Below are 12,120 nucleotides of genomic sequence, written 5' to 3' on the forward strand. Positions count from 1 at the left end.
TAAATGTTGAAATCGAGCTTGCATGCACCACTTGTGTTGGCAGCTGGTTTGCATGTCATGTAACTACCAAGCAGAGGGTGAAAAGATTAGGCAAAATCACTTGCAAGCTCATCACGTATGATTTGTTACTTCAAGTACATTTATCAAAAAGACTTGACGACCAACCAAAAATGAAAGATGTTCTAAATACCATGAAGGACAGCATAGAAATTATTCAAGATTTCTTTAAGTACTTTCACCTACTGGACAAACACTTTTATTTGCACATCACCTCTATTGCACAAAACATAGTGCATTAAGCATACATTGTAATTATGATACATATTCATATACTGAAAACTCAAGTACTTTTGCATATACTACATATGAAAGTGTACCATCATACACACGTACAAAAACATCATCAATTTGGTTGCATTGTGCTTGCAGCAAGAATAAAGCAATCCAGATCCCTTAACTGTTTTTTTCTGTGAAGTTCTTTTTAATCCTTATCTCATGTTTATCTTATGTTATAGAAAGAAGCCATTCGGCCCATTGAATTTATACCAGCTCCCAGAGCAATCCCGTCGGTCCTATTCTCCCAGTCACTTATTCTCTCTCATTTCCCTCGTGATGCTCCTACAGGAGGAGTAATTTACTGTGGCCAAGTAACCCACCAATCAGTACATCATTGGGTCATCTGGAGCACCCAGAGCAAAGCCACACTGTGACAGGCAGAAGATGCAAACTCCTCTCAGGTTCAAAACAGGGTTGTTAAAGCTGCTAGACAGTAACATTTGAATTTTATTGAAAACCTGCCCACGCTTTCTGTAATATATAATATAGGCATCCATTAGTCTTGTGAGACCATGGATTTGTGCCTTAGAAGGTTTCCAGGGTGCAGGCCTGGGCAAGGTTGCCCATGCTGCAAGTCTCCCCTCTCCACGCCACTGATGTTGTCTGAGGGAAGGGCACTACAGCTTGGCACCAGTGTTATCGCAGAGCAATGCGTGGTTAAGTGCCTTGCTCAAGAACACAACACACTGCCTCAGCTGAGGCTCGAACTAGTCACCTTCAGATCACTAGACCGATGCCTTAACCACTTGGCCAAGTGCCAACACAACATTTTCTGTAATTGTAGAACTATATTCTGCATTCTGTTATTGCTATTCCCTTTGTACTAAGTAGCTCGATGTACTGTGTTTTAAAATGATCTGTATGGAGAGTATGCAATACCAAGTTTTACAGCATATCTCAGTACATGTGACAATAATAAATCAATTACCAGATGGGACGATTTTACCTACAGGGTGTCAGGAATGGATATCGATCAACATTTCCTGGAGCATTCAGGAGAGATAAAAAAGCATGTAAATTTTGTTTGTTGTTTGTATAGTCAAGTAAAAGTTTCACTGCCGGCAATGTCAACATTTCATACTAAGAAAACAGGTCAATTGATCATGGATCAAATATTCAACTAAACTCCCTCTCCCACTGCTCAGCACCATCTCTCAGCAAAACTGCTTATTTTTATCAAGTTGCCCTTGTAGACCGGGGCGGAAGTCACTAAAACAAACACATCAGGAGGGGAAAAGAGACCTGAACCATCCAATCCATCCTGGATTTATCCTGTGCTGCCAATGCCATGTTTCCACTGATTGCACCAGTTTCCCAAAGCCCCGTTTTTAGGAGAAGCTGCAAGTCTTCATTCCTGATAATTCTGGAATTCCCTTTCCTTTGTCTGCCTACACTCTGCATTCCCTACACAGTTCCTCAAATGGGTATTGTATGTGGATTCAAACAGCAGTCTGAATGTTAATATGACATAAACACCAGGAACTTCAATGGATGTAGAACTCTATCGATTGTCAGTCTAAAGGAATCATTGTAACAGCAAATCCCAAGACAAAAGCAATGATGAAAATCGTCATGAAGATCTGCAGATTAACTTGCCACGGTGAAATAAATTGCCTCCCAGGTGCCAGAGTCAGGGATGTCTCAGATCTGGTCCACAACGTTCTAAAGAGGGAGGGTGAGCAGCCAGAAGTCTTGGTACATATTGACACCAATGACATTGGTAGGAAAAGCAGGGTCATGAAGAGAGAATTTAGAGAGCTATATAGGAAACTGAAAAGCAGGAGCTTCAGGTTAGCAATCCATCTGGTATGTTACCTGTACCACACGCCACTGAGGGTAAGAATAGGATGATTTGGCAGATGAATCTGGTACAGGAGGCAGGGCTTCGGATTTCTGGATCACTGGGATCTCATCTGGGGAAGGCATGACCTATACAAAAGGGACAGCTTACAGCTGAACTCAAGGGGGTTCATCATCCTTGTGGGCAGGTTTGCTCGAGCTGTTGGGGAGGGATGGGCATGAGAACTGGAGTAACAGGGCTGAGGACAGGGCTGTTGGCTTACAAGCAGAGGAAGTATACAGTGAGACTATCAGGAAGGAGGAGCCGATGATAGCGCAAAATTCTAGTCAGTGGGATGAGGTGCTGTGTAAAAGGGGGACAAAATTGAACGGGTGTTATATATAGGACTGAAGGTTTTATATTTGAATGCACACAGTATACAGAAGCAAGGAGATGATCTTGTAGCAGAGCTAGATTTGCAGGTATGACATTGTGGGCATTACTAAGTCATGGCTGACAGAAGATTATAGTGGGGAGCTTAATGTCCAAGAATACACATTGCATTGAAAAGACAGACAGGTAGATAGAAGGGGTGGGTGGCTCTGTTGGTAAAAAAAAATGAAATCAAATCCTTAGAAAAAGGTGACATAGGGCTGGAAGGTGTAGAATCCTTGTTGGTACAGTTAAGAAACTGGAAGGGTAAAAAGACCCTGATGGGAGCTATATACAGGTCTCTGAACAGTAGCAGGTTTGTGGGGTACAAATTACAACGGGTTATGGAAAAGGCTTGTCAGAAGGGCAAGGTTTCAATAGTTATGGGGGATTTCAATATGCAGGTAAATTAGGAAAATCATGTTAGTGTTGGATCCCGAGAGATAAAATGTGTAGAATGTCTACAAGAGGGCTTTTCAGAGCATCTTCTGGTTGAGCCCACTAAAGGATCAGCTATTCTGTATTGGGTGTTAGGTAATGAACCAGATTTGATTAGGTAAAGAAAGCCTTGGGAGGAAGTGATCATAATATGATTCAATTCACTCTGCAATTTAAGAGGGAGAAGCTGGAGTCAGATGTATCAGTATTACAATGGTATAAAGGAAATTAGAGAGGAGCTGGCCAAAGTCGATTGGAAGGGACACCACCAGGGATGCCAGCAGAGCAGCAAAGGCTGGAGTTTCTGGAAGCAATTCAGAAGACACAGGATAGATACATCCCAAAGAATAAATATTCTAAGGGCAGGATGACACAACCCTGGCTGTCAAGGGAAGTCAAAGCCAACATAAAAACAAAAGAGGGGGCATATAATAGAGCAAAAAATTAGTGGGAAATTAGAGAACTGAGAAACTTCTAAAAACCAACAGAAGGCAACCAACAAGACAGAAAGGATGAAATGTGAAGGCAAGCTAGCCAATAATGAGGATACCAAAAAGTTTTTTTTTCAGATATTTAAAAAGTAAAAGTGAGGTGGAAGTAGACATTGGACTGCTGCAAAAAATGACACTGGAGCAGCAGTAACGGGAGACAAGGAAATAGTGATGAACAAGTATTTTCCATTAGTCTTCACTGTGGAGACTACTAGAGTGCCAGACCTTCGGGAGTGTCAGGGAGCAGAAGTGAGTGCAGTTGCTATTCCTAAGGAGAAGGTGCTTGGGGAACTGAAAGGTCTGAATGTAGGTAAGCCACTTGGACCAGATGGACAACACCCCAGGGTTCTGAAAGAGATAGCTGAAGAGATTGTGGAGGCATTAGTAATGATCTTTAAAAAACCAGTGAATTTTGGAATGGTTCTGGTGGACTGGAAAATTGCAAATGTTACTCTATTCTTTAAGAAGAGAGGGGGGCAGAAGAAAGGATATTATAGGCCAGTTAGCCTGACTTCAGTGGTGGGAAGATATTGGAGTCCATTACTAAGGATGAGGCTTTGGGGTATTTTGAGACACATGATAAAGTAGGCGGAAGTCAGCATGGTTTCCTAAGAGAAAATCTGTTAGAATTCTTTAAGGAAATAACAAGCAGAACAGACAAAGGAAAATCCATGGATGTTGTGCACTTGGAGTTTGATGAAGTGCCACACAAGGCTACTTAACAAGATAAGAGCTCATGGTATTAAGGCAAAGATACTATCCTTGGCCGAATAGCAAAAGACAAAGAATGGGAATAAAAGGAAGCTTTTCTGATTGGCTGCAATTGAACAGTGGTATTCCGCAAGGGTCTGTGTTTGGACTGCTTCTTTTCATGTTATATATCAATGATTTGGATGCTGGAATTGACAGATTTGTAGCTAGATATGTAGATGATATGGAGACAGGTGGAGGAGCAGGCAGTACTGAGGAAGCAGAGAGGCTGCAGAAGGACTTGGACAGATCAGGAGAATGGGCAAAGAAGTGGCAAGTGGAATGCAGTGTTGGGAAGTGTTTGGTCATGCTCTTTGGTAGAAGGAATGAAAGCATAGACCATTTTGTAATCGAGAAGAAAATTCAAAAATCCAAGGTGCAAAGGGACTTGGGAGACATTGTGCAGGATTTCTCAAAGGTTAATTTGTAGGTTGAGTTGGTGGTCTGGAAGGCAAATGCAATATTAGCATTCCTTTCAAGAAGACTAGAATACAAAAGCAAGATGTAATGCTAAGTCTTTATAAGGCCCTGGTGAGGAGTATTGTGAAGAGTTTTGGGCCCTTTATCTGAGGAATGATGTGTTGACATTGGAGAGGTTTCGGAGGAGGTTCACAAGAATGATTCTGGAAATGGAAGGCTTATCATATGAGGAGTGACTGATGGCTCTGGGCCTTTACTTGCTGGAATTTAGAAGATTGAGAAAAAGGAAAGTGGAATGGCTTTCCCTAATTTTCGCTTATATTATTGGGCAGCCAATATCCGTTGTCTCATTTTTTGGTCTTTCTTCCATAATAAGTCTGACTGCCCAAAATGGGTGGCAATGGAGTTGAACTCTACTGAGGATCTTTCCATTTCTGCACCTCTCGGTTCTGCACTTCCTTGTCATTTGCCTAGACTTATTGTTAATCCTCTTATCAGACATACTTTAAGAATATGGGCTCGGTTCAGAAAATTTAATGGTCTTCATGGTTTTTCTCTCTCTAGTCCTATTTTACACAATCATCTTTTCCTACCTTCTATGCGGGATTCAACATTTTATGATTGGTACAGAAAGGGTATTAGGCGCTTTGAAGATCTTTTTACAGATAATCGTTTTGCAACGTTTCAACAACTGTCTGTAAAGTTTAATCTACCTAATACCCATTTCTTTAGATATCTTCAAATTAGACATTTCATTAACCCTTCGATATCTAACTTTCCTGAGATGCCTGAAAAAAATGTTCTGGACTTGTTTCTTTGTATCAATCCATTGGGTAAAGGTTTAATACCTGCTATTCGGGATAAGTTAGTGATTTCGAGACGTGCCCCTTTCAGTAAAATCAGAACTGCTTGGGAACAAGATTTAAATATCTCCTTATCTGATGCAGTTTGGGATTTAATTCTTAAGTCAGTCAACTCAACCTCTCTATGTGCTGGCCACTGCCTTTTGCAGTTTAAGGTTGTACAGAGGGCTCATATGTTTAAAACTAAATTATCGCAGTTTTATCCTGACATTAGTCCTATCTGTGATAAGTGCAGAGGGACTGAGGCTTCCTTATCCATATGTACTGGACCTGTCCTAGTCTAGAGAAATTCTGGAGAGAAGTTTTTTCAACCCTATCTCATATTCTTAATTGCCATTTAGAACCTAACCCTCTGGTTGCTCTTTTTGGCACCTTGGGTGAAGTAATTATGCACTTGAGCCCAACTAAATGCCGAACATTATCTTTTGCCTCTCTCTTGGCTAGACGGTTGGTTCTTCTTAGGTGGAAAGATGCTGCCCCACCCACTCACGCTCAATGGCTTTGTGATATTTTGTCCTGTTTAGATCTCGAAAAGATTAATTATTCACCTTAATTCGGACATAAAGTTTCATAAAGTGTGGGGACCTTTTCTTGAATATTTTCATAATTCTTCTTTAGTGTAAGTTCATCCTTTTTTTCTGTGTGCTACAATCCCTCACTTTCAGCTTTTTTTTTGTAACTTATACGGTTTTTTGTTGTGAATTATATTATACTTTTGGTAGTCGGCATTATACTTTCCTTTTTCCTATATATATTGACAGCTCTCTGGGGTTGAATGCTCCGATTGATTTTTTTTTCGTTCATATGCAGAAATGGTTGGCCTGGGTTTTTCTTTTTCAGTGGGAGGTTGGGGTGGATACTAATTTTACGTAATTCTCTTTTGGGTGCTTTTTCTTATTGTTATGAATTACGTACTATATTGGATTTGTTTGTTTCGCACTGTATAAATCTCCATTTTGTTGTTGGGTTTTCTCTTTGTAGTCTTATGTAGAAATGCATAAAAAAATTTAAAAAAAGAAGAAAGAGGGAATCTCACTGAATGCTATTGAATGTTGAAAGGCCTCGATATAGTGGAGTTGGAGTGGATGTTTCCTATGGTGAGGGAGTCTTGGACCAGGGGCACACTCTCAGAATAGAGGGACATCAATGTAGAAAAGAGATGAGGAGGAATTTCTTTAGCCAGAGAATGGTCAATCTGTGGAGTTCTTTGCCACAGGCGGCTGTGCAGGCCAGGCCATTGGGTCTATTTAAAGTTGATAGGTTCTTGATGAGTCAAGGCGTGAAAGTGTATGGGGAGAAGGCAGGAAAATGAGGTTGAGAGGGAAATGGATCAGCCATGATGAAATAGCAGAGCAGACTCGACGGACCAAATGGCCCATTTCTACTCCCATTGTCTAAATCTTACTCACTGTCACAGAGAATTAAATACCCTCCCTGTATTTACAATGGCTCAGCCCAAAGTGCAAAGTACAGTTGGTGCAGATTTTACATATTTGGTGCAAATGGATCCAGTAGTCACCATATCCTCAGACTACGAGTGGAGAATGGCATTATGTATTGACCTGACTGGGAAAGTGAACACTGTTGGACTTGGGCGATGGGAAGTGCTGCTTTTGCTATAATTCCCACTTGCTCTCATAAGGTCAGGCACAGATATGGAGTAAGGTACTGGAATGAAGATGGTTCCTGTGGAACGCAGCAGTAGCTCTTGAGAGTGATGTGGCAAGGGACAAATTGGTAATGATGGAGAAGTTTTAATTTTGTTGTTTGACTTGTGAAAACTGGACAACCAAGTTCCAAAGTTAAACAGCTTCATCCTCCCGGGATGAGAAGTTTAAACTGAATGCTCCAACAAATGGACATGAAGATCTTTGTTGAGGTCCTGGCTGCTACTTGCTCTTTAGCTGATTAGAAAAGAGACGTTATTTGTTTATAACCATTTCACAGCTGTTGTGAGGCCCTATAGAGGAGTAAAAATAATGCTGCATATCCCTGTTACAACAGTGGCTACACTTCAAAACTAGTCTAAGCAAGCAGACATTAAATGGTTCTCGGGGCTTTGTTCAAATGATGTTGTTTCATAAGATGGAAGAATTTGCTGCAAATGAAACAATTTTCAGCAGAGGAGGGTAATTCCTGGAGCTTCCCACTTAAAAGCTCTACCAGAGGGCATTAATCATCATCATGACAAGAGTTCAGGAGGTGGCAACAACGTCTTCTCAAGGGCAAGTAGCATTGGGCAACAGACCGCCAGTCTCAGTCCACGATCGCTGATGAATCTACAAAACAAAATGATAATAATCAGTGATGTAACAGCAACTCCCCTGACCTGAATGTTGCACAATACCCATTTCACATGTCATGCATATTTAGGAGAGGCAGGACATAACTCCACAGAGGCAAGTGGGGTATCACTGAAAAATTAAAATGAGGTTCCTCACACATTGAGAGGAGAATATAAAGAGGATGCAAAGGCAAAATACACAGAGGTTTTGGTGAATAATCTACTGTACTCTGTCTAGCTTTAGTCATTTTCTTTAAGGAGGGATATACTTACTTTATGGACAGTTCAAAACAGGTCCAATAAACAGTGGTTACAAGAAGCAATAAACAAAGAAATGGGAGCAGGAGCAGATACCTCAACCTTCAGACTTGTTCCTTCATGTACCAGATCAGAACATCTCCTTTAGCTCATCTCTAAGTCTTGTCCATTCCCCTTGTTTTCGTATCATCCAGAAATCTTTGATCTGTGTTATGAAGTGCTGGGGTTGAGCCTGTCCTGTCCAGCCATGTGGACGCTATGGTCATGACTAGAACCTCAATCTCCTCAGGAGACTAAACAGATAAGGCACGTCCCCATTGATCCACACCAAAGTGCCGTAGAAAGCATCCTCTATGGATGCATAATGGTTGATATGGTAACTGCTCTGCTCGTGACCTCAAGAAACTGTATTGAGTTGTGGACACAGCTCAGTGCATCATGAAACCAGCCTCTCCTCCATGGACTCTGTCTACTCTTTTTGTTGCCTCAGTAAAGCAACCAGCATAATCAAAGACCCCGCACACCCCTTTTCTGTCATGAACCAAAAGAAACAAAAGCCTGAAAGCATGTACCACTGGCTCAAGGACAGCTTCTATCCTACGGTTATATTTCTATTGAATAGCTGCCTTGTACAATAAGATGGAGTCTTGATCTCACAATCTACCGAAGCATGGCCTTGCCCCTTTTTGCCTGCCTACACTGCACTTTCTCTGTAACTTTTACAGATTTTTCTGTATTCTCTTATTGCTTTCCCCTTGAACTACCCCATTGTGATGAAATTATCTGTAAGTCTGCTAAGCAAAGTTTTATTAACTGTACCTGTACATCTGACAATGATAACCAATTTATGAGTGAACCTGGACTAAACCTCCACAGTTCTCCAAGGCAGAGGATTCAAAAGATTACTCACTTCAGAGTAAAGAAATTCCATCTCACCTCAATCTTAAATTGTCCTACCTTCTTTCCTGTAACTGTAGCCATGACTCAGCACTCCCCAGACCCTGTAAGAATTGTGTAACTTTCAATGTGGTCATCTCCATTGTTTAGGGAATCTAGTCCCACTCAATCACTCTTCATATGACAAACCACCCTTGAAACCAGTCTGCTGAGCTCAGCCTATTAAAACCAGATTAAGTGATGAGAACTGTACACAATGCACCACATACAAATCTCACCACACAACCATGTAATTAAAACAAGACCTCTCTGTTGCTTTACTCAAAGTTACCGACAACAAAAATTAACGTTGTTTGTCCTAACTTCAGCACCATCATTATGGCTCTCAGTGCACAAGCACACCTTTAAAGATCAACATTTACCAATCTCTCACCAATGAAGAAGTACCCTGCTTCTCTGGTATTGGCATGAAGGTGGACGACCTCATAATTTCCCAAATTATATCCCACCTCCCACACACTCATGAGCTCAGCTTCCAACCTAATGGCATGAATACTGATTTCTCCTTCTGGTAAAATAATTTCCCCCTCCCCTCTTTGTCTATTCCCCACTCTGGCCTCATACATTTTCTCACCTGCCTATCACTTTCCCCCAGTGTCCCTCCTCCTTCGCTTTCCCCTATGGTCCACTCTCCTCCCCTATCAGACTCCCTCTTCTCCAGCCCTTTACCTTTCCCACCCACCTGGCTTCACCTATCACCCTCTGGCTATCCTTCTCCTCCTCCCCTTGCCTTTTCATTCTGGCATTATCCTCCTTCCTGTCCAATCCTGAAAAGGGTCTCAGGCTGAATTGTTGACTGTTCATTTCCATCAATGCTGCCTGAACTGTTGAGTTCCTCCAGCATTTTGTATGTGAAGCTTTTTTTTTGTGTCTTAGTACATGTGACAATAATAAACCAATTCCAATTCCATGAAACTATCTACCTCTGTCTTAGAACTGTTCAATTTCCACCTCCTTATTAGGAATAGAGATCCAAGGACTCTTCATCTGGATTTCTGCTGATGACACTAAGGTTGGGGGTGTTGTGAGTAGTCTGGAGCATTGTCAGAAGTTACAGCACAACATCGATAGGATACAGAACTGGGCTGAGATGTGGCAGATGGCGTTCAATCCAGGTAAATGTGAAGTGGTTCATTTCAGTAGGTCAAATTCAAAGATAGAATATAGTATTAATAGTAAGACTCTTAGCAGAGTGGAGGATCAGCGAGATCAGTGATGTTGTGGAGATGGAACTGGACTCTCTGGCGGTGGTGTCTGAAAAGAGGATTCTGTCTAAGTTGCATGCCGTCTTGGACAATGTCTCCCATCCACTACATAATGTACTGGTTGGGCACAGGAGTACATTCAGTCAGAGACTCATCCCACCGAGATGCAACACTGAGCGTCATAGGAAGTCGTTCCTGCCTGTGGCCATCAAACTTTACAACTCCTCCCTTGGAGGGTCAGACACCCTGAGCCAATAGGCTGGTCCTGGACTTATTTCATAATTTACTGGCATAATTTACATATTGCTATTTAATTATTTAAGGTTTTATTACTATTTAATTATTTATGGTGCAACTGTAATGAAAACCAGTTTCCCCCGGGATCAATAACGTATGACTATGACTATATTGGAGTCCATGTCGATAGGACACTCAAAGTTGCTGCACAGGTTGACAGTGTTGTTAAGAAGGCATATGGTGTGTTGGCATTCATCAACCGTGGGACTGAGTTCAGGAGTCATAAGATAATGTTACAGCTATATAAGACCTTAGTTAGACTCTACTTGAAATACCGTGTTCAGTTCTGGTCACCTCACTACATGAAGGATGTGGATAATTTAGAGAGAGTGCAGAGGAGATTTACAAAGATGCTGCCTGGATTGGAGAGCATGCCTTCTGAGAATAGGTGAGTGAACTTGGCCTTTTCTCATTGGAGTGATGGAGGATGAGAGGTGATCTGATAGAGGTGTATAACATGATGAGAGGCATTGATCATGTGGATAGCCATTGGCTTTTTCCCAGGGTTGAAATGGCTAACAGGAGGGGGCACAGTTTTAGGGTGCTTGGAAGTAGGTACAGAGGGGATGTCAGGGGAAAGTTTTTCACACAGACAATGGTGGGTGCATGGATTGCACTGCCATCAATAGTGGTAGGGGCAGATACAATAGGCTCTTTTAAGAGATTCTTAGGTAGGTACATGAAATTCTAGGCAGTTTCTGGAGTAGGTTACATGGTCAGCACAACACAGTGGGCTGAGGGGCCTGTAATGTGCTGTAGATTTCTATGTTCTATGTTCTATCTTATGAAAGTCAAAATAAATTTATCTCATCTCTGTGTTAAGTGGATGTTTCATTTTTTAAAGAGGGGCCTTTACCTAGTTTTAGATTCTCCCACAGGGGGAGCCATCTTCTCCACACTCCCCCAGTTAAGATCCTTTAACACCTGAACTGTATTGCATTCTTCTCAGCTCCAGCCGACACAAGCTGAGCCTGTCAAGCTTTTCTTCATAGAGGACAAGATGCAGAGCTAGTTCAGGTGAAGCTAACAGACTACAAAGGACAGCAAGCATGGGTGGGGTAGCTTATGAGCCTCCTAACAATAATTACAGTGCCAGTCATGATAAAAATCAGAGAGCCAGAGGTTGCTTAGTAATCACAAACACATTAATGGCATGTATCAAATTTGCAGGACTCTGTGGATTACCTCTGTGTACCAACTAGGAAACAAATCATCTCAGAATTAGTTGGTGCAATATGCCATGGTTAATTTATAATCCAGAGACAATGAGTCCCTGGGAAAGAGCAATTGGAATACTGTCGGATTTAACGCCTGATTTAGTTAAATCCAAATCTGGGGACTTAATTCTGAACAAAACAAACTGTGTAAATTGGCTGTGGTAATTGAGAAAGCAGAATAAATATAAAGACTTCTCAAATACAAAACTTAGTATGTTAGAGAGTCAGAATCATCAAGAAACTCATAAAGAGAGAGACAATATAGGGACAACAAACCAGCAAAGGACATGCCAGTAGATTGTAAAAGCTCTGAAGGTGAATAGAAGATGATTAGCAGAAGTCACAAGCAATTTACAGACAGAAGGAATGACAAAGTGACATAGAACTTAACC

General features: G+C 41.5%; 1 protein-coding gene across 4 annotated transcripts in view; it reads right to left on the minus strand.

Annotated features, from left to right (window-relative positions):
- Window positions 1–247: 247 nt before the first annotated feature.
- The window catches only part of LOC134336891 (protein spinster homolog 1-like), a 104,014-nt gene continuing 92,141 nt past the window's right edge, over window positions 248–12,120 (minus strand). For all 4 annotated transcript variants that reach the window (XM_063031503.1, XM_063031502.1, XM_063031501.1 and 1 more), the window contains one exon: window positions 248–7,789. In XM_063031503.1, coding sequence (XP_062887573.1) covers window positions 7,767–7,789 — 23 coding nt within the window. In that variant the 3' untranslated portion in view covers window positions 248–7,766. The remainder of the gene's footprint in view (window positions 7,790–12,120) is intronic.

Source organism: Mobula hypostoma, chromosome 23 (assembly GCF_963921235.1).
Source record: "Mobula hypostoma chromosome 23, sMobHyp1.1, whole genome shotgun sequence".
NCBI lineage: Eukaryota > Metazoa > Chordata > Chondrichthyes > Myliobatiformes > Myliobatidae > Mobula > Mobula hypostoma.